We start from the raw sequence: 21035 nt of genomic DNA, 5'->3' as shown, positions 1-21035 counted from the left end.
ATGTGAGAATTTGCTCTTTCGCATCCTTCCTCTGGTCAGTATGGAGATGATCTACCTGGAGCAGAGATGGAAAACGCCTGGAACGCTTTAGTCAACAACGACAAGTGGAGCAACAATCTGAGAACCACACTGCAGTTTCTCATCAGCTTATGCGGTGTCAGCAGTGACACCACCCTCCTTCCATATGTAAGATATATCATTAAGCCCCGCTGTAAGATGTCGCTGTGTTTTTGTTTTTTTTAGCTCTTTGCAGTTTCTCACTGATACGCTGTTCTGTGTTTGTTCAGATCAAGAAGGTGGTGATCTATCTGTGCCGGAACAACACCATGCAGACCATGGAGGAGTTAATATTTGAGTTGCAACAAACAGATCCAGTCAACCCTGTGGTGCAGCACTGTGATAGTCCTCCTTTTTATCGCTTCACTGCCACAAGCAAGGCCTCCACAGCAGCTTCAGGTACATCTAAATAGAAAAAAAACAAAGAAAGAAATACATATTTTATGGGGAATACCAGCCAGGGAATCCATATTTGCGCTAGTGGAACCACTTATTGGCCAACCATGGCAAAATGTGTGTTCTCTAGGCAGATCCCTGTTGTGACAGAGAGTAGGGTTTGGTGTTTAAACTTGTGTCCTGTAAGCTTTCTGTGAATCGAATGTAAAACATCCAATTTTTTTAATTCTAGGAACCACATCGAGCAGCAACACTGTTGTTGCAGGCCAGGAGAGCTTTCCTGACACAGATGATTCAAAGGCTGTTAAGGAGAGTGAAGAAAGGTAGATGAATTATCTTAAATCTTGACATTAGAATAATTAACCGTCCTTAAACAGAGCCGTTACCATGACAGGGTTTTTTTTTTTTTTTTTTTACCTCAGGCTGAGCCACAAGACAAGAGCCCACAACCGCCTGGAATCACGCTACAGCAACAGCTCCGGTGGATCTTACGATGAAGATAAGAGTGAGTGTGTTTTTGTTTCAGACACACTGTGAAATAAATGTGATTACATGGTCTAGTGAGTTCAGAATAACAGAGGCTAGCTTGGAGGGTAAGATGGGGACAGGCAAGTGTCATTGATAATGCATGAGCAATGCGGAGCGGCCTGGGGTCCTGAAAAGGCTTGTGTGAGAACTGGCACTGAAATAAAAAGTAGTTGAGCCCAGGGCCTCCACCCTGCTGCCAGTGACCCAGAAACAGCTTTGTTATACTCTCTGGGTCTGAATTAGTCCTGCTGAGTGGAGTACAGTGAGTGAGAATGATTTCACAATGAAGAGCCTCTTAGAAAAGATAAGTCCTTATACAGCTCTGGAGAATCCCCAAACATTTGTTTGGCCATTTGCCGCAATGTGTGTGTACTCAAATGTCAGCTGTGTAATTTCTGTAACCTTTTAGGCGAACCTCTGCCGCCCTACGCTGATTGGCTGATGGTTGTCATTGAGAGTAACCAGCCCCATCCTCTGCCCATGCCTGTGAATGGAGGGTGTTGGGCTCCGCTGGTGGACTTCCTGCCAGAGACCATCACCCCCAGAGGACCGCTGCACAGGTGAGACTGTGGCTTAACAGGAATGCAAACTATGCTATGCTCATTCTAGTGTAAAAACAAAAACATCTGCCTTGACTTCGATCCCTGTGGCTGTATATCGTGGGAACATCAAACTTTTTATTGACTCTTGATAACCTGCAGCAGCACCTACAAATCTCTCCACCAACCGGTTTTGAAGCTGCACACTTCAAAGTCTGATATCAAAGTGTTTTTCTTAGGGCCTTTGAGTGTGATAGGTTAATGAACAGGCTGATTGAATAACATGTTTTTGTGTGTTACAGGTGTAATATAGCGGTCATCTTCATGACAGAGATGGTGGTGGACCACAGTGTGAGGGAGGACTGGGCCATGCACTTGCCTTTACTGCTACATGCCTTGTTCTTGGGTAAATGCTCACTATAATCAAGTATCCCTGTTAAAAAAATAAATATATAATAAGATTTAAACATATTTGATATTTTAGACAATGGCTGAAAACGGTTGTGTACAAATCTGAAATAAAAGTTTGTCAAATGTTTAGTTTTTAATTGACGACATAGTCATTGTAATTTCAGAACAAATAACTTGATTTTGTTTCTTTTAAATAGTCGATATCAGAAAGATTAATTCTTTGATGATCTTTAAGATCAGGGCTTTGAAACTCTCGCTTTAAGAAACAACATCTTGACTGAGAGTTCCCTGTTTGCTGACACAAACTGATGGGTGTGTTGCTTCCTTCAGGCATGGATCACTACCGTCCAGAAGTGTTTGAGAACAGCAAACGTCTCCTCCTCCACCTGCTCATCACTCTGTCCTGTAACAACAACTTCCAGTCCATCGCCTCAGTCTTACTGCAGACACGTGATATCAACAGCACAAAGACACTCACCAGCAAGCCAAGCCTTCAGCCCGAGTATTTACCTTCAGGTAAAAAAACATACAGGCCTTTTCTAACACTCACCTAAAAGTCTGACTTCACTGAAGGCTTGAAGAAGACCAGGGTCCATTTGGCAGAGCAGGGTGGCATTTCACACATTACTCTCTCTCTGTGGTTAATATAAACTGAACATCAGGAGGGAATGGTTGACATTCCTTTCAGAGGATAGATACGTTGCTTATCTGGGGAGAAAATATTTGGAGACTGAGCCAAAAGCAATATTGAGCACAGAGGACATCAAAGGTCTTGATTAAAGCATTCCATCCTGCTATTTTTAGCCTCTTGTCCAAATTGGGGCCATCTGCGGAGGCTTGAGTAGGCTTCCTTTGTGCCTCTCCCCCCACGCTGATATTTTGTTTAGCAAATGTCTGGATATTTAAAGATGTCCAGATAAACAAAAAAAACATTTGACTATTAGTAGAGCTTGTGCTCCAAAAAATATATTTATTTTACATTGGAACCACACAATGCTAAAACTGCCATCAGGATCCAAACAAAACACCCTTCTTAATCAGCTATGTGAATATGTGTAATATGCTGGAGAATGTGAATACTGCAGTTTATTATTCTACCACAATAAATAAATAGTGGCAGTAGTAAAGTCTAATTGGAGTCAAATTCCAGACGTCTCAAAACACAGACAATGTTTTCAACTTGCTGAATCAAACGTCCAACTAAACCACAGTAACCTGTTCGCCATCACACACCTGCTCCTCTATTGTGTTCAGGAGGAGGGTTCGACTTTCTGCGGGAGTGTCAGGCGTCTCCTGTGCCAGACTCTGGCCTGAGCTCTTCCTCCACCTCCTCCAGTCTCAGTCTGGGAGGAAGCAGCAACAACCTGCCTGAGATCTCCCACGAGGTGGAGGAGCTGGTGGGCTCCGGTAAACTGGATGAGAAGAACCACAAGCTCATTGAGTTTTTAACCACAAGGTATACTATGATAGTAAAGGTTTCCTTCTGAAAAGCTGATCGAATTATTTATAAAGCTTGGTTAAGATTTCCACCTAGTGGTGCTGTATGCATGGTGCACTAGATTCTAGAAAAAGATTACATTTGATATTTAGATGAACGTTGTTCAGCTGATATTTCATATTATTCTCTGCACAGATTGGACATTCCATTTGAAACATTACCAGTATCTGTCAGATTATCTAAAATGTTGTATTTGATTTGTCTTTTTTGTGTTGTGAGTAATAAATAAACTGTCGTTTTACAGATCTTATGGACCATTGTGGTGCCACGAAGACATTTCACCAAAGAATCAAATTTCAAAAAGCACCGGGCAGCTGACCAACTTTCTTCGTCATGTGGTGTCGGTGTTCAGAGAGTCCAAGTCAAGTAAGCCAGTTTATATCCTCGACAGTCTGAATGACCACACAGCAGCAGCTCCAGTTTTCATTCTTTGGTCTGTCCTCTTTAGATTTCCATCTGGAGCAGCAGCTCAGTGACATAGCCCTGCAGACCGCGCTGTGTAGCTCATCCCGTCACTACGCTGGACGCTCCTTTCAGGTGTTCCGAGCCCTCCGTCAGCCCATCTCTGCCCACGCCGTGTCCGACCTGCTTTCCAGGCTGGTGGAAGTTGTGGGTGAACACGGAGAAGAAGTGCAGGTCGGTTATCTCTGTGTGTACTAAACACGCCGCTTCTCTGTGACCTTGTGACAAAAATCTCCTCCCCAGAACTGACTGTCAGCCTTTGTCTCACTTGCAGGGCTATGTGATGGAAGTGTTACTCACACTGGAGTCTGTGGTAGATAACTTGGCTGAATGTCTGAAGAACAATGATTTCATGGCTATCTTAACAAGGTTGGTGTCTTAACAAATGTATTTTGAAAATAGTTTTTGTCTAAAAGTTCAGTTGGTTTATTGGTTTTTCTTTTTTTTTTTCTTCTTCTTTTTTTTTTTTTAGAGCTTCCTCTCCGGATTTCATCACCAGTTTCAAGCTACTGTCCAACAGAAAGAGCACGGGACAAATCAACCTCCGAAGAGAAGAGAGGAGCAGACATCAGAGGAGCTCTTCTGTCCCTAAGAAGTTCGGGGAGGCTGACAGGTGGTCTGATCCCCCTCGCAGCGCAACACTGGACCGTATCCAAGCATGTGAACAGCAGGCTCTGTTAGCAAAGACCCGCAGCCCGTCCTCATCTAAAGACAACGTCAACGACCCGACAAATATCAACCACCCCAGCAACCTGCTTGCCACCATCTTCTGGGTGGCAGTGTCCCTGATGGAGTCGGACTTTGAGTTTGAGTATCAGATGTCTCTGAGGCTCTTGAACAAGCTGCTGGGCCACATGTCGCTGGACAAACAGGAGAACCGGGAGAAGCTGGAGAAACTGCAGAACCAGCTGAAATGGAGCAGCTTCACCGGGCTCCAACAGCTGCTGCTGAAGGGCTTCACCTCCGTGTCCACCACTGACCTCACGCTGCAGCTCTTCTGCCAGCTTACACCTGTGTCCAGGGTGCCTGTCGTGGACACTTCACAAGCCATAGGTACACAGTGGATGTCGATGGACGGATGGATTAGCCATCTTTATGCTTTATTATGTGCCAGTTTTGGTAATTTTCACAACATTTCACATTTAAAAAACACAAACAGATGGATGCTCTCTTTTATACATGAACTAACATGGCAGTGAAAATAATTATCACCAATAATATTTTAAAACGTTGAAATCATTTGTGTGTTTTATCCATTAGGATTTCCCTTGAATGTCCTCTGTCTGATCCCACACCTCGTCCAGAACTTCGACGGCCCAACGCAGTTCTGTCAAGATGTTGCAGAGAGGATAGCCCAGGTTTGTCTCTGTTGCCTGATCTTTGCCTATTATTTTTTGTTTGGAAATAAAAATGTGTAAGCTAATGCCCCTTTGGTATGCAGGTTTGTCTTGAAGAGAAGAACGCCAAGCTGTCCAACCTCGCTCACGTCATGACTCTGTACAAAACACACTCCTACACACGAGACTGCTTCTCCTGGGTGAACGTGGTGTGTCGATATCTTCACGAGGCTTTCTCAGACATCACACTCAACCTGGTCACTTACATGGCAGAGGTTTGTAGAGCCTTATTCGCTTAGAGTGTATCTAATGAACACCTTTAGAAGTGTCCTTGTGGTAATCATTAAGGTCTGGTAAATGGTGCTGGATGAATGAATGGCTTGTACTTCTGTTGTAACAGCTGTTGGAGAAGGGTCTCCCCAGTATGCAGCAGACCCTTTTACAGATCATCTACAGCCTCTTGAGTCACATGGACCTGAGTGGCATTCAAGCCAAACCTTTCAACATGGAGGTGCTGAAGACAATTGAGAAATTTGTCCAGGTGAGTTTAATAAACTTCAACCCCTGCGTGTTTGTCCTATATCTGATCATTAGTTTAAAAATACACTGACTTTGTGCCTTCAATTTTGAGTTAACAGCTGGTTCTATTTTTAGGATTATTGTTTTTCTTTCTGCTCACGTCAGATTTGATCACAGGAAATCTTTAGGCATCCTTATGTTCCTTTTGTAAGTGGAAAGAAATGAGCAGTCTTGTGTCAGCGCAGTAAATTTGTAGACACACCCAAACTATAAACAGTCTGCCACAGGCTCGAGCTCTGCTTATCCTCACACTGAATCCATTTTCCTTTAGCTTGCTACTGTGAGCCGACTGCCAGAACACTTGTCTCTAAAAATAGAACAACAATAACACACACGCAGAGACATTTGTAAGTGTTTCTTCCTAACCACGTGGCTGTGTTGGTTTTTGTCTGTGTGTATGGATGAATTTGGCGCGTGTGTGTCTGTGTTGACTTTAGACGGCCCATTGGGGGGAAGCGCTGAATATCCTGAAGCTGGTGGTTTCTCGATCAGCCAGTTTGGTGCAGCCCTCGTTCCCACAGAGTGACCCTACCTACGAGGACATCAGCCGTGTCTGGGACCGCTCGTCCAAGGCCCTGCCTGGGAAAACGCTGGATTTCCACTTTGATATATCCGAGGTTCGAGACTCTTTCTCTGACTTTCTTTGTGTCGTTTGTGAGAAATCTTCCAGGGTGTGGTGCTTGTTGAGGTTTTGTGGAATTTTGTTCAGCTTTTGCAAAGGAAACATTTCTTCCCCTTCCTCATTGTAGATATTTGTTTTTTAACCAAACCCTCTTGAGATTAGCTTGAAAACTAAAAAGGTAAACACAATTAGCCGAGCAGTGCAGAGCTGGTAAGTGATTTCAAAGATGCAGACAGAGTGGTGTATGTGTGGGAACTTGACAGGGAGCTATTTGTGTAGTTCATGAATGGAAGGAAATGATGTCAGCTCTTTGCTGCCACTCTTTGCATGTGAATCCATTTGGATAGTCTGCAGTGTGAGTGTTTAAACATGAGACACACTGGACAAACCACTATTTTTCTTTTAAAATACCAACGATTTTTAAACTTTGGGATTAGTCAGAGATCATGTAGGTTTATTTTTCTTGAAATGTGTCACTCATTTAGTATGTTTAAGAGCCAGCCAGCTTTCATTGAAACATTGATGACTTTCCAGTCATCCTAAAACGCCCCCTGAGTCATCATGTTTTCTGTCTGCACGTCTGTTTGTTTGCGTTCCTGCTATTAGACACCTGTGATTGGTCGACGCTTTGATGACCTGCAGCGCTCTCCAGGTCAAGATGTGAAGAGCAGGACAACGGCAGTGACCCGCAGCACCTCCTCCACCTCCTCAGGATCCACCACCAACAACGTCCTGGTGCCGGTCAGCTGGAAGAGGCCTCAGTCTTCACAGGTGAACACAACCCCACCTAGACTTCTGTTTATCATTTGATATCATCAAAGGTTTCATTGGATGCTCATAGAAAAGGAGAAAAACACATGTTGGTGCCACTTCTAAATGAGGCCTCCCCAGCAGGATGAAGGTCACTAAACTCCACCTCATCTTCCTAGATTAAGTAAAGAAAAGTTATAAGTGAAAGCAGTTGTTAGCACAGATAAATATGTTTGTATCCTAATGGGAATACTACTAGTAAAATAAAGGTAAAAAATAAATTAAATAAAAAAATCTTCTCCCACAAACAGTCATTTTGAAATCAACAGTGTCTGTATGAGTCGTTTCTTTTTTGACTTGGGATGTGATATGGCTACTGCTTATTTCTATTACATACTTATTAACAGCAGATTGTATTACCAGATGTAAATGTACTGTCTGTATAACATGTCATTACCAGGGGCAAAGGGGCTTAAAACTGCCGTGTGCTTGAAGTAGAATTCAATTGTAACAAACAAATGTGGTTTAAATTTGTTTCATATTTTCTTGCCTCCTGCAGAAAAGAACACGAGAAAAACTGGTGAACGTTTTGTCTTTGTGTGGACAAGAAGTAGGCCTTACAAAAAATCCTTCGGTAAGATTGGCTTGTTATGAATTTGAAAAATCTGGACAGTTTCTCTGATCCAGCATCCAAAAAAACAACCTGTAAGCGCTTTTTTCCATGTGTTTGTGTAGGTGATCTTCTCCAGCTGCGGGGAGCTGGACCTCATGGATCACCAGCCCAGCCTGGTGTCCTCTGACGACGGGACCCGAGAACCAGAAAACATGGACGACAACACCTCGGAGCAGCAGTTCAGAGTCTTCAGAGACTTTGACTTCCTGGATGTGGAGCTTGAAGACGGAGAGGTGAGTCTGACGAGATCTGAAGTTTCATTAAACAACATGTTTGTCCGTCTTCTTACCTCCTCTCACATTCAATGGAGACTAGCAACGCCAGTTAGAAAGACACAGCTGGCTTTAGCACAAAGACATTGAAGTATTTTCTCAATGCTTTCTCTTTTGCTGTGTTGGGTCAGGTGTGTCTGCTCTGTGTAATGGGGTTTCTTTTCTCTGTTTTTCTGTCTGTGCTATCTAGGAGCTACAGGTAAGTTTAGTCATGTTTCATCTTTACATGCTGTGTTTTCTTAAGAGTGTTTGCCTGTGCAGATTTTATAGTGTGCAATCAATAGGATGGTAAAGGCAAAAATGTATTATGTAATGTTAATTAATGTGAGACAGATATTGCCTTGGTTCCAAAGTATTGGGAGCAAAGTTATTTCGGCATATTTCTCATCTTCACATAGTACTAGTCGTGTTAAACTCACAGTGTGTTGGTCACCCATGAAGTGCATGCCATCGTAGGATTTGTTTTTATCCATGATTAGTTGTTTTTTTAACTGTAGTTTGTGTTTTCAATTTTTGGTCACTTTTCCTGGTTGTTAATTAAAAAAAACAATTATTAGATGTGATCATGTTGAATAAGCTCGCCTCTAATAGGATATATTTGGACATTGTGATGATAGCAGTCTGGTAGTTTTCATTCAGTTCAAACAAATTTAGCATCTGGGATTTGTCCTCTGTGCTTTACAGTTTTTTGTTTTTGTTTTCCTCTGAAAACTTTCCATCATCTTTCTATTTTGAGAAGCGAAATAGCATCTGTGACAGTTTCAGCTATTTTTTTTCCACAATCTGTTGATGTACAGATTACGGGGGATGTGGAAGTTGGCAGACATCTGTAGAGAAACTTCCAGTTAAAATTCTTTCTGAATGTTAAACAAGTTACAGTCAGACTCAGAGGGGTAAAGGATTTAAATATTGTTAATCTTATCATATAAGGGAGCGCTTAAACACAAACTCTTTATGTACTGTAAGGGTACACTGGGATCACAAAACAATGTGAAGCTCCAGTATTCTCTCCATATTTATCTATGAGCAGAACACTCTCAGATACCAGAACCTGCACAGCATGGTTGTGATGATGTGTGTTTACAGAATGTGTGCATGTGTTTGTGTTAGAGAAGAGATTTTGCTTGACTTCTTGGTACTTTATAACTCAAGGGTATTCCTCTTTGCAGGGAGAGACTACGGATAACTTTAACTGGGGAGTGCGCAGACGCTCCATGGACAGTCTGGACCGCAGTGACCTGCAGCCTCTGGAGGAGAGTCAGCTGTCCAACAGCATGCCCAGCCTCAGCAAGATCACCCATGAAGATTCAGACGAGTCGTCTGAGGAAGATTCCCTCACAGCCAGCCAGATCCTCTCCCACTCACAGCTTGTAAGTTCACCTTTGTCTCTATGCTCATAAATCTTTGTCCTAGTAAAGGGAAATTCAAGCTGCTGACATAGTAGCAAGAGAAAACTATCAGTACTATCCACAGGATATCTGTAAGCCTTGAAAATCATACAAAAATATTGACTCAAGTTTCCTCCACAAAGCCTTAGAGAGTATTCAAAACGTAGTCATTGTAATAAACATCTTCAAAGTGATGTTCACAAAGAGTTGTAGGCCGACTGATTATTCATCATACTTATGTACTATCATCAGTTGGATCGTGAACAATTATTAAAGTGGGGTTTCAAAAAGTCTGAAATGTTACAAACTGTGGAGTGAAAAAATGAAAAAAAAAAGATTTGATCAAATCCTCACAAAGATTTTGAAAATGTAAAAAAATATTTTTTTTTGTCCAACAAAAGTTGTAAGGGTTGATAATATCAGGCAGGCCTTTAAACGTTTGGATTATCTTTTGTCTTGTTAGCATAATTTTTTTGTTATTCAGTGATTTCTGGTCCTGATACAAGCTAAGTTAGCAGCAGATGGAAAGCCCATGTGTCCATGCAGCTGTCGCTCCACCTCTTCTCTTGTTCCTGTCTGCTGCTGGTCACTCCACTTAGTCAGTGGTCCGAGGAGGCAGGAATCCTTTTTTAAAGGTTTGTCTTTGGGCTTTTTATGCCTTTTATTTAGATATAGGACAGTGGATAGAGTCAGAGAGCGAGTGGGGAATGACATGCGGGTAAGGAGCCGCATGTCAGATTCAAAACTAGGTCACCTACTTGGAGGACGAGCCTCCTACAAGGGGCGCGCGCACTAACCAATAGGCTACCAGCGCTCTCAGTGCAGAGATCTTTTGATGTAAAGTTGACTGACTGCTTGTCCCAAAACTGTTTTATTTAATTAGAAAAATACATGTGTGCTACTTGAAGAAGAAAACCACCAACATTCACTTTGTCTCTTTGCAGACTGTCAACCTTTCTCCGACAGCCGAGAGAAGAGTGGACTCTCCCTCCGCTTTTTTTGATTCAAGCTCAGCTCCTTCAACTCCTCTGAACACCAAAAATCCTAGTTTCGAGGTCCAACTTCCCGAGGACTCGAAGCAGCGGGTGAATAAGGGCTTCAGGGTGTCTGAAATTCTGGGAACTACTAATTCTTATCGCACCTCCGTGCTTGAGTTCTTCACTAATTTTGCCAAATAGGAACTTTTCTTTTGCATCTCCTCTTGAATAATGTCTTGGAATCTTTTATGTGCTTTGGGTGCTGTCTATGTTAAGTGTTATTTTGTGGTTCTGTGACTTTTCTCCGGTGTGTCTCTTAAGAGTAGATTAAAAGCCGGTCTTTTTATGATATTTTTGTAGTTGCATGCTCCAGGAGAATGAACTAAAACCTGCAAATGGGCAGATAATAACGCTTTGGGCCTTGTGTTACGCCTTCATTAAATCATGGCAGAGGTTATCATGGGTTTATAGGGGGTGGTAGCCAGCAGTAGAAAAAAATCTCTTTCTTTCTGTGTCTGTTTGTAAGGCAATGTGTATACCTATAAGGCTTCTGTGTGGGTGGCTCTAAGCAATAACTAAAATCTCTTGGCATGTCGGAGGTCAAGAAAGGTTTACACATTGCCTGCCCGCTAAAAAAAACGACCTGTGTGCACGGCCACAACGCTGGCTGAATTCAAATATTTTACCATCTTGATCCACCTTTTAAACGTTTTAATTGGCACAAATCATGCACACAAAGTTAACTTAATAAAAGAAAACACCACAAGGAGTGTCCGTAGGGTCCAGTGCCAAGGTTAGTGAATATATTTTACCCATCATCATTCAAAATAACAAAGGGAACATATCTCGTTAAATTGTATCCCTCACTGCATGCTGCTTCATTTGTTGTCATAGCTCTGCTTTATTCTGACATCCGGTGAGAAAGCATGTGTCCTTATTTTTTAATTTTTTAGCATGATTCGTCCCAAGAAGAAGAAGACACTAACGTCCATGAGGAAGAGCTCTCTCTCTGCATTACTGAGCTGCCTCCTGAATTCAACAGCGGGGACAGTTTGACCATGGACATGATACACATTGATTACAAAGGAGAGCTGGACCTTGACGGTTGCCTACCCAGGTATCTACTGAAGAGTTTTCTCAGTACTTAAGTGTTTTAGAATGACGTTGTTAACAACAGGTCTTTATGTCCGCTCAGTCTCGCCGAGGAGGAGAGAGACGACATGCTGGAGTCCCGCTCCTCACCGCCACCTTCGCCCTTCTTCTCTGCCATCCTCGCTGCTTTCCAACCCGCCGTGTGCGACAGTGCAGAAGAGGCTTGGCGAAGTCACATCAACCAGCTGGTGTCTGACTCAGATGGATCCTGCGCGGTCTACACCTTTCATGTGTTTTCATCACTATTTCAGGTATCATAGCATGGCCTTAAGGCGAACATACACCTGAAGTCATTTAACAGCGAGCCTAGTCAAAGAGTACTTACACTGAGAGGGTAACAGGATTAGTCACTCCCCTGATTAACCTTTTAAGGAAAGAGGCTTCCTATCAGAAGTCATCTGATTGATTACAAGTAGAGGGCACTGTGTAGATGCTTTCAGCTTGAAATACCTCCAACATTCATTAACCAGATGTTATTCACTTCACTGACCAAAGCTGACAGGGGAGAATTACAGGGGGTGGGGGGGGGTTAATGATGACAGAGTGTAATTATCTTAATGATGGAGGAGTGATTTTGACAGTATCGCAGCAGGCCTGATATTTCTTTGCTTTGCAGAATATTCAGACCAAATTTTGCTCCCTGACCTTTGATGCTGTGAGTTACCTTGGTGATGGCCTAAGAGGATTAGGATCAAAGCTTTTGAGGTCCTCTCAGATGCTCACATCATGCTCGGAGTGTCCAACACTATTCATTGATGCAGACACTGTGAGTAACATGGCATATATACGTATGTTTGTTATCCTTTTCAGCAGTTTGTAAGCGGGCAGAATCAAAAATACTTTATTATTATACAGTTGCTCTCATAGACAATATAGCAGTAGGGAATATAGAATATGAATGAAATTAGAAGTATTAATAAGAAAAAAAGCAATAAGTGCATAAAGTGCAGAGTATTGGTCTTTTAACACGTTAAGCATCACTCTTTTTTTATAAACAGATTATGTCTTACGGGCTCCTGGAAAAAATGAAATTCAGCGTGTTGGAACTTCAAGAGTATCTAGATACATACAACAACAGAAAGGAGGCGGCTCTCTCTGTAAGCAGATGAAATATTGTGTTTTCATTCTGAGTGTTACCTGTATGTTGAGACGTTAACATTAAAATGTTGTCTCCATTTTCAACAGTGGTTAAGCAACTGTAAGGCAACCTTCCCCAGGAGTGCTGAGGGCAAAGTGATAACATGTCAGCCAGCAGAGCTTGAGGACAAGGTACAACTTTTTATTCAACTTTTAATAATGAATTCTCTAACTTTTTAACTATGAATTTGCTTTAATGTAAAAATACTAGATTGGTATTTGTTTACTTCAGCTTGAGCATCATGTGACCTTGCAAATACACGAGAAGGTGTTTAGTTATAAGGAAAAGACATGTTAATATTTAAAGTGTTACAAAAGGAGTTAAAGAATGAATGAAGGAAAAAGACTCCACTTGAACTGACCTTTCCTACTGTATTCTCTGCATTACGATTACTGTGTGATACTGTAGCTCTGTGAGTGTTTCCTCTTATTTTCTTACACTATATAAATGTCAAGTTTTGACAACTTGGAGTTGCCGCACGTCACGATAATTATCTTATTTTAGCGTGTTATGTGATTATTTTAAGCTCTGCTGAGCATGGGAGCAAGTTCTCTTCAGTTGCATTTTATCAGGCTGTTAACTGCTGTGCTCATTTTATAAGGGGGGGGAGGGGGCAGCAAAATGGACAGTTTTGCTTTTCAGATTAGGTTCTTAATATCTCAAAGACTTTTACCAAAGTGAGTGCATTCATGCAAATTAAAAATAATTTGCTTTGCTTTTTCTAAGATTTTTAATTAAAGGGATCCTGTGGATTTATTTTTTTTGCAACCACACAAAAAAAGTTCTGATTACATTAAAATAATCAGAACTTTTAATGTAAGAAAACAGGTCTGCATTTACTCTCTCATTTCAATTATTTGAAATTCAGTATAGTTTAAATCAAACATATTTTACATATCTTGCCGTGTTAGCACTACCTTTTGTTCGGGGAAATAAAGTGACACAATTGGTTGAACTGTGTATTGCCTCAGCCATGTATGCCTATTTGCATGTGCAAAACAGGGACCAATACGGTACATTCAAAAAAACGTTTGTCGGCCTGTTACAGATTGTTTTTTAACTCCACAGAGAACCTTTAATTAAAGGCAACTCCTTTCAGTTCTTATACGTCTACCTACTATTTTCTTCCTGTGTGCATGTTTGTAAATAACCTGTGCTGTTCCTTCCTTTTGAAAAAAGAAGAATTGCATGCCCTTCTTTTGATTCTGTTTCCCTTACTTCTTTTCTGTCCATTAACATGCTTGCTTTGTAGCAAATGGAATCTCTGGCTGTAAGTTGGAAAGGCTTGTTCCTATTTGTTCTTTAAAATGTTCATTTAATGTCAGCAAATCCTTGGTTTACTGTAATCCCATTTGCAGAGCTTCATTACAAGTAGTTCTTCAGTCGTTCTTCAGATTTTATAACCAGAGAGCATTTCCCTGAAATTACCCGACAAAGCATAAAGTCATACAACACAAAGAGAGAGCAGACACAATCAAACTGCCTTTTGCTAACCAGCACGTTTCTCTTAATTTCAGCAACTGGAGCTCTGTCAAAGACTCTACAAACTCCACTTTCAGCTGTTGCTGCTTTTTCAGTCCTACTGTAAACTGATTGAACAGGTCCATGCAATAAGCTCTATACCTGAGGTAGGTTCATCATGCCTTTTTTTTTCTTGCCCTTTCATTTTTGTAACCACGCCACCCACCATCTAATCCATGCACCTGTCTAAAAATATCATCCCTAAGCTGACAAACATGTCCAGAGAGCTGAATGAGTTGAAGAGCAGCCTGAGGGGAGCAGCAGCCTCAGTGACAGATGAGGAGATTGCTGCCTGTGAGAGCTGCTCTGAGCCCACCTTCAGCACCTCTGAGACTGCTGTGCAGGCCATCTTGGAGAGTCTGAGGAACAATGAGTTTCAGACAGCTATCCGCAACATTCGCGAGTGCAGGTAAGAGAAGAAAAACATCTACATTTTCTCTATATGAGGAAAGTAGTTGTCAAAAAACACCTCAGTCAAACAAATGTAATTCTCTTTTGATTGCAGAACAATGTGGCCTAATGACATCTTCGGCAGCCCCTCTGAGGATGAGGTCCAGACCTTACTGAACATCTACTTCAGACATCAGACCTTGGGTCAGACAGGAACTTTTGCTCTGGTGGGCTCAAAACAGGACCTGACAGAAATCTCCATCAAGCTGATGGAACTTAATGGAGAGATCCGGGACATGATCCGGCGAGCTCAAGGCTACCGAGCCATCACAGCTTTCCTCCCTGACTCCAGTGTTTCAGGCTCAACTCTCTGATATCTGCATGTTACTGTGAGATCCATTCCTGCACAGCTGTCCTATACCATGCCTTCTGGTCCGGTCTGTTCAGCTGCTACCATCTCATTGGTTAACGAGCACCATGCTCTCTCACAGAAATAACCCAACCTTAGTCCGTGCTTCTTCCTCAGAGCACATCAGTATGTCATAAAGTCAGATCATAAGATTTACTGCAATACTGTTGTTTTTTTTAAGAAAGATGAGAGACTTTTCTGTTGCAAAGTAACAGAGCCTTTTATTGCACTAATAATAGAAAATGTCACAAAGCAAACAACATGCTACTGAGGTCAACAACTTTCACTTTTAACAAATGACAAACCAAAGCAAATTGGTTCTCTTTCAGTTATGTTGTTTTGATTGTCAAGGGAAAATGTGCAATCCTTCACTGAAGTGGAAAAGTTTTACTGTATCCTGAAAGAATGTATTTGAGTATCACGTCATTGGAAAACATGTGCATTGTCCGTCCGGATAAAGGGAGGCTTCATTAGAGTAGTGGGTCTGTGTTTGTGTGGGTGTGTTTGTGTGTGGGTGTGGGTGTGTTGTGTGTGAGTGCTTGAGTGTGTAATATTAACCTGACGACCATCACAGATGGAATTATGGATTATGATTTCCATTTAACTACTTCAACATACTGCAAGACTACTGTCTCCCATACACACCATTCTGCTGTGTAGATTATCTGTTACTTAAAACAACTTACTGTACCTTTAACTGTGCAGCTTTTAGAAACTAGGTAAATTATTTATGTTATTTGCAAGGTAAAACAAGCTTTTATCTGAATAGTTTTATAGGAAACAAATCTTTTGTTTCACCTGTTAAGCCTGCCAAGCTTGCAAATACTATGTACTATAAAGTGTAATAGTAATGTGTATGAACAAAAAAAGAAGCTATTTTAACTGAATTGTTGTACATAGTACATTGGGGGCTTTGCTCAGAGTCATAAGATTGTATTTTTATGAAAATATAATATGAGTTGCGTGTAGATTAAAAGAGAGTTTTTGGTGTAGCCTCTCGCCTTGTAAATACGACTGCCTTTGCAATGTATTGTACTTTAATGTTCTGCACACTCATGTAACAAGAAAAATAAAACTCACATTTGTTAACTACAGATTTATTTATGATATTCTTGTCTTTTTTTCATCTTTTTTTTGGCTTACTTGATAATTTTGCCCTGGGTGGCCACTCAAATCACATATTTATGCGCCTGGCTCCAGCTCTCCATGAGGGAGGACATACTGCTCAGCCTTAAGACTGCCTGAAATGTTTAATTTTGGGAATTGCAAAACAACAGCAGTCTCTGGTTGTGAAATTCTTACATCTCTGGCTCCATCCAAAAAAGCTATAAAAAGGAGCAAAAATCACACAAGTGGAAGTTAAACTTAAGACATACTGTAAGAAGAAAATGTGTACTCAAGTTAAGAATATATATATTTATTTAAAAATAGGATAAGGTATGAAAGTCTAGCATATGTAGCACAATCAAGCAACATTTTATTAAAGAATATAGGCAGGACTAAAAAGTAGGGGGAAAAACTGTTCTAAACGTAACGTAGACCGATTATGAAATTAATACATTTTTGCGGTTCAAGAAAATAATTTATCATTATTGAATAAATAGTTCAAATTTAATCACAGTCACTACAAAAAAAATGAGATGTAATAGGAAAACTGTACCGAAATAAACCATAGACTGTATAAACCAGTGGTGTCCAAACTTTTTTTCTTGCGGGCCAAAATTGTCGTGTTAGAATTGCCACAGGTTTTGTTTTTTTAAATATAGTTGAAAAAATAGTAAGGCTTTGTCACTAAAAAACCCATTAATAAAAGGAAATCAAATATTTTGATTAATATCTTTATTGTTTTTTTTTCTCAGAATCAAACCTGTAACGTGGTTCATTTTTTTGGATAAGCTTTCTGCATTTAGCTCAGGTCATTAAATGGTTAAACAACAGTACGCTTGTTTGCAAAAACTTTGCATACATTTTTTTTTCATAGTTTACAAAAAAAATTGGAAAATAGTAAAAGCTGTAGATTTTAAAAAAAACCAACAACATAAATGTTACTGAACATTTTCTATTTTAGGAATATTGTTCAGCCCTTGTTAACATGAATAAGAAAAATAAGATAATGTGCCAGTCTAAATCAAGGCCTCGGGCCAAAATCTTCTGATTCTTCATTTGAAGTCACGGGCTGCAAAAAATCCCCTCAAGGGCCGCAAATGGCCCTCGGGCCGCACTTTGGACACCCCTGGTATAAACCATAGACTGTAAATATTATATAAATAAACAATAGACTGTTAATATTATGTAAATAAACAATATACTGTAAATATTATATAAATAAACCATAGACTGTAAATATTATATAAATAACCATAGACTGTAAATATTATATAAATAAACCATAGACTGTAAATATTATATAAATAACAATAGACTGTAAATATTATATAAATAAACCATAGACTGTAAATATTATATAAATAACCATAGACTGTAAATATTATATAAATAACAATAGACTGTAAATATTATATAAATAACCATAGACTGTAAATATTATATAAATAACCATAGACTGTAAATATTATATAAATAAACCATAGACTGAACGGAAGCGACCCTTATTTTGAAGGCGATCTTCCGGTATTTGGCGCGCCAGGTTTGTTTTCATGGCAGGGGTGAAATTAGCTCGTAGGTGAAGTAGCAGTACGCCTTAATGTTATTTAATTTGGTGGTTATGTAGGTTTGTTGTCAATATTCAGTCGCGACATGAGAGTCGACGCTCTCGTCCGCCGTCATGGTGAGTTTGAGTGACTTTAAAGCGTGACGTACTTCCTGTTTTCGGTTTGTGTCTGAGTAATTTAAACCTGAGTTTATGTACTTTGCAGACACTGTCAGCCACCTTAACATTTACGATAACGCTGCATGAGATGTTGGTTTAGATAACATTCAAGATTATCTGTCCTGAGCATTTTTTGTTGTCAAGTTTTCTGACTTTAAAGTCAACTTTAAAGTAGTCATTAGCAGCTAGCTAAACAAGGAATATCATAATTTCCCAACATCTGATCGCATGTGATGAAATCGTTGACTTCCCAGGTGTGCCACGTTACAAACTATAGGGCTCCTCCAAGTGAACTGCCATGGATTTACCCTCAAAAAACATGTACGACACATTCAGGGATGAGATTTGGAAAGGTAAGACACCAAGTTTGACTTTGGGCTTTTTCTTTGTTGTTATGATATTGATTGTTTAAAAGCTGCAAAAGATCATTCATGTCATTTATTTAAATCTAGATGCATGATAATTAAAGGAAATGTATTGTGCCACCACAAAAGAAAAAGCATGCTGTGATATAAAATGATGTGCAGTTATTATTGACAAATGACAACATTTGTGTTTTGCAGAGCTGGGACCGCTGGACCCTGACTGGTTTGAAACTCTGACAGCTCAGACGTCCACTAATGAGGACCATGTGTCTGATCAAGATGAACTTTGTGCTAACCAAGAGGGACATTTTAAAACACCTTTTGACAAAACCGCAGTAGATAGTCAGCTGTTTTCTACCCCAAAGGTTTTCAGAAACAGACGAGTTGTGTCACCTGTAACAGAGAATGAGCCGTCGTTCACTGCTGAACAAGGTGAAGTTTGTAGCATGTGACGCAACATATAATTTGAACTAACGCTAAAATGATATATGAATGCAAGTGCATTTAAAATCAGGTGCTTTATGTCGCAGTAATGATCAGCTTTCTTTACATTGCATCTAAAAATATGTTTCCCTTTGGTGTTCCCCAGAAATACACAAGCTGACAGCAACACAAAGTCCATGTTTGTTCCAGACATCTAAAGACGTGTGAGTGCAAAAAGTGTAACACTTCATGTCTGTGCTGTTTGAAATGTGAAGAATGCCAGTTTGTTTATTTCATTCTTAATGAATCTGGCATTGATAATATTTGAATATCACCAGGAGGAACAGTGGTAATCTCTGTTAATGTTTCTAGAGCACTTCTTTTTTTTTAAGAAAGTTAAGTTTCTCTGGAGCTTTTTAAGACAAATGTTTTGTTGACTGGCCTGTTTTGATGTTTGTCTTCTTGTTTTAGGGTGCCAGGTGCAAAGTATGACAGTACCCATCCTCAAAGTCTGGACAGTTTTGGTAAACCACAGATTTATCTTTATTTAATCTGTTTTAAATCACATTTGAAAGAGGATTTAATTATCCCTTTGATTTGTTTGTTTGCCTTATCCTCTCTACAGATCTGCTCCACACCCCACAGAAATCCCCTGTAAGTGTATAAAATGTAAAAATGTTAACATGTGACTTTTTCTATAAGTTTTGACGAACAACAAAGTTTCAATTTTTTGTTTTGTTTTATATAATGCAGAGGAGCTATGCAAAGCAGATATCTGAGAGTCTTGGCGCACAGATTCATCCTGATATGTCATGGACCAGTTCTCTGAATACCCCCACAGGATTACAATCCACCCTGATCTTAAGTGAGCAAATGACAATTGATTTTTTCTGTAAATCTCCGCATGCCAATATGTGTGATTTGTTAAAGATTTGGTCCTCCTTCTCTGTTATAGCTAAGCCAGATGAGAGTCCCTGCCAAGAGACAATCTCTGCTGGCAGCGATTTTGTTGTGAGTACTCTGTCATGTCCAACAGACACACTAAATACCATATGTAGCTGGAAACAAGTCAAATGTTACAAGTTGTACACTTTCTATTTATTCTCTCATAAAATGACTTTGTTAAATGAAGACACTCAGAAATTGGCTTTTGAAGTTGTCTCTTGTAAAGGATCAAAACTTGATCACTTACACTTTTTCTACTTCTGAAACTTTTTTTTTTTTAAATCTGATTTTCCTCAGCTTGTGCGGAAACTTTTTCCTTCTCTTTCGAATGTGTCCAAGCTGGGAGGGATTTCACCGGAAAACACTGACATGCCTTCTGTTCACCAAGGTGCCATGTTTGAGTTTTTAAAAAATTTTTTTTTAGTTAAGTCCAGGATAGAGCCGAAGCTCTGAATTTGAATAATGAAACTACACGTTGCAGATTTCCTTATTGTGTGTTGCCCAGGCTTTTGGTTGCATTGTGCACAATTCTGATGATTGGTCATGTATTGTCAGCAGGTGTTTGTTCGCCCGAGGCTGTGCAGAAACCAGAGTCCCATGACTTCCCCTCGAGTCCCATAAATCAGAGTGACGGTGTTTGGAGACAGAAGCTACCAGACGCTATTGAGGATGGAGAAATTCGCAGCACTGTTGCAAATGTCCTGGAGGGGGCTGAAAATGTCCTCTCTATATTTTTCACCAACAGTAGTTCCGCACTGAGAAAAGTCAAAACTGACAGAATCAAAAGAAAACAAATCATTCCAACTGAAGAGCCGGCCTGCAGCTCCACGGACATCTCAGCAACAAACAACGCTGCATCCAGACATCAGGGAACCGCTGATCAGGAATCTGAAAGACCTCCCTCTTCCCCACCAGTGAAAATTGTGAATAATGGAATCACACAGTGGTCTCCTTTGAGTTTATCTGAAATCCCAGCATGCACTGCTTCCTGCTTTCAAAAAAGCACTGCTACGCAAGTCAAAAGTGGTATTTCAACAAAACATCTGCAAAAAGACTCTGATTCTGCCACACAAGCCAGGAGACCGTTAAATATTACAGACTCTGGTTTTACCAAGAAAAAGAGAACATTTATTTACTCTGTTAAAACTTCCAAACAACCTGAAAAACAACTAGAGACAAACCAACCAGATGAAGGCGATGAAACAACATCTCACAGCATGGTGTCATCACAAAGGATTCCTGATTCTGGTAAAACATTTGTCATACAGGGTAGAAATGCTTTAACACATTTTGTATTGGGGTTGGGGGTTTAAAAGTTCATTATTCTTCAATGACTAAATGTGTTCTTTTTCTTTTTTCAGAACAAGAATTGA

At 40.3% G+C, this 21035-nt stretch overlaps 2 protein-coding genes across 6 annotated transcripts in view; both read left to right on the top strand.

Annotated features, from left to right (window-relative positions):
* Positions 1 to 16193, top strand: part of frya (furry homolog a (Drosophila)) — a 44082-nt gene extending 27889 nt beyond the window's left edge. For 3 of the 5 annotated variants that reach the window (XM_065960763.1, XM_065960762.1, XM_065960764.1), the window contains exons 33-61: positions 40 to 186; positions 288 to 456; positions 686 to 776; positions 876 to 958; positions 1391 to 1541; positions 1823 to 1926; positions 2262 to 2447; positions 3186 to 3387; positions 3674 to 3795; positions 3878 to 4065; positions 4166 to 4260; positions 4364 to 4944; positions 5152 to 5249; positions 5333 to 5503; positions 5629 to 5769; positions 6245 to 6424; positions 7036 to 7200; positions 7739 to 7813; positions 7915 to 8085; positions 9294 to 9494; positions 10457 to 10597; positions 11443 to 11606; positions 11685 to 11892; positions 12258 to 12407; positions 12640 to 12738; positions 12827 to 12910; positions 14297 to 14407; positions 14507 to 14709; positions 14806 to 16193. In XM_065960763.1, coding sequence (XP_065816835.1) covers positions 40 to 186; positions 288 to 456; positions 686 to 776; positions 876 to 958; positions 1391 to 1541; positions 1823 to 1926; positions 2262 to 2447; positions 3186 to 3387; positions 3674 to 3795; positions 3878 to 4065; positions 4166 to 4260; positions 4364 to 4944; positions 5152 to 5249; positions 5333 to 5503; positions 5629 to 5769; positions 6245 to 6424; positions 7036 to 7200; positions 7739 to 7813; positions 7915 to 8085; positions 9294 to 9494; positions 10457 to 10597; positions 11443 to 11606; positions 11685 to 11892; positions 12258 to 12407; positions 12640 to 12738; positions 12827 to 12910; positions 14297 to 14407; positions 14507 to 14709; positions 14806 to 15064 — 4740 coding nt within the window. In that variant the 3' untranslated portion in view covers positions 15065 to 16193. Of the gene's footprint in view, positions 1 to 39; positions 187 to 287; positions 457 to 685; positions 777 to 875; positions 959 to 1390; positions 1542 to 1822; positions 1927 to 2261; positions 2448 to 3185; positions 3388 to 3673; positions 3796 to 3877; positions 4066 to 4165; positions 4261 to 4363; positions 4945 to 5151; positions 5250 to 5332; positions 5504 to 5628; positions 5770 to 6244; positions 6425 to 7035; positions 7201 to 7738; positions 7814 to 7914; positions 8086 to 9293; positions 9495 to 9996; positions 10148 to 10456; positions 10598 to 11442; positions 11607 to 11684; positions 11893 to 12257; positions 12408 to 12639; positions 12739 to 12826; positions 12911 to 14031; positions 14050 to 14296; positions 14408 to 14506; positions 14710 to 14805 lie in introns of those variants that run through there. The other 2 variants (XM_065960761.1, XR_010667178.1) reach the window with 2 other exon arrangements.
* A 1663-nt stretch (positions 16194 to 17856) lies between these two features.
* Positions 17857 to 21035, top strand: LOC109984771 (uncharacterized). Its single transcript, XM_065960543.1, has 3 exons — positions 17857 to 17887; positions 20221 to 20921; positions 21024 to 21035. Exons 1-3 carry the CDS (start codon positions 17857 to 17859, stop codon positions 21033 to 21035), a joined length of 744 nt encoding a protein of 247 aa, XP_065816615.1.

The sequence above is a fragment of the Labrus bergylta genome, chromosome 11 (genome assembly GCF_963930695.1).
Source record: "Labrus bergylta chromosome 11, fLabBer1.1, whole genome shotgun sequence".
Lineage (NCBI taxonomy): Eukaryota > Metazoa > Chordata > Actinopteri > Labriformes > Labridae > Labrus > Labrus bergylta.
The sequence above is the reverse complement of the archived record's forward strand: the minus strand, read 5'-3'. Positions and strand labels throughout refer to the sequence as shown.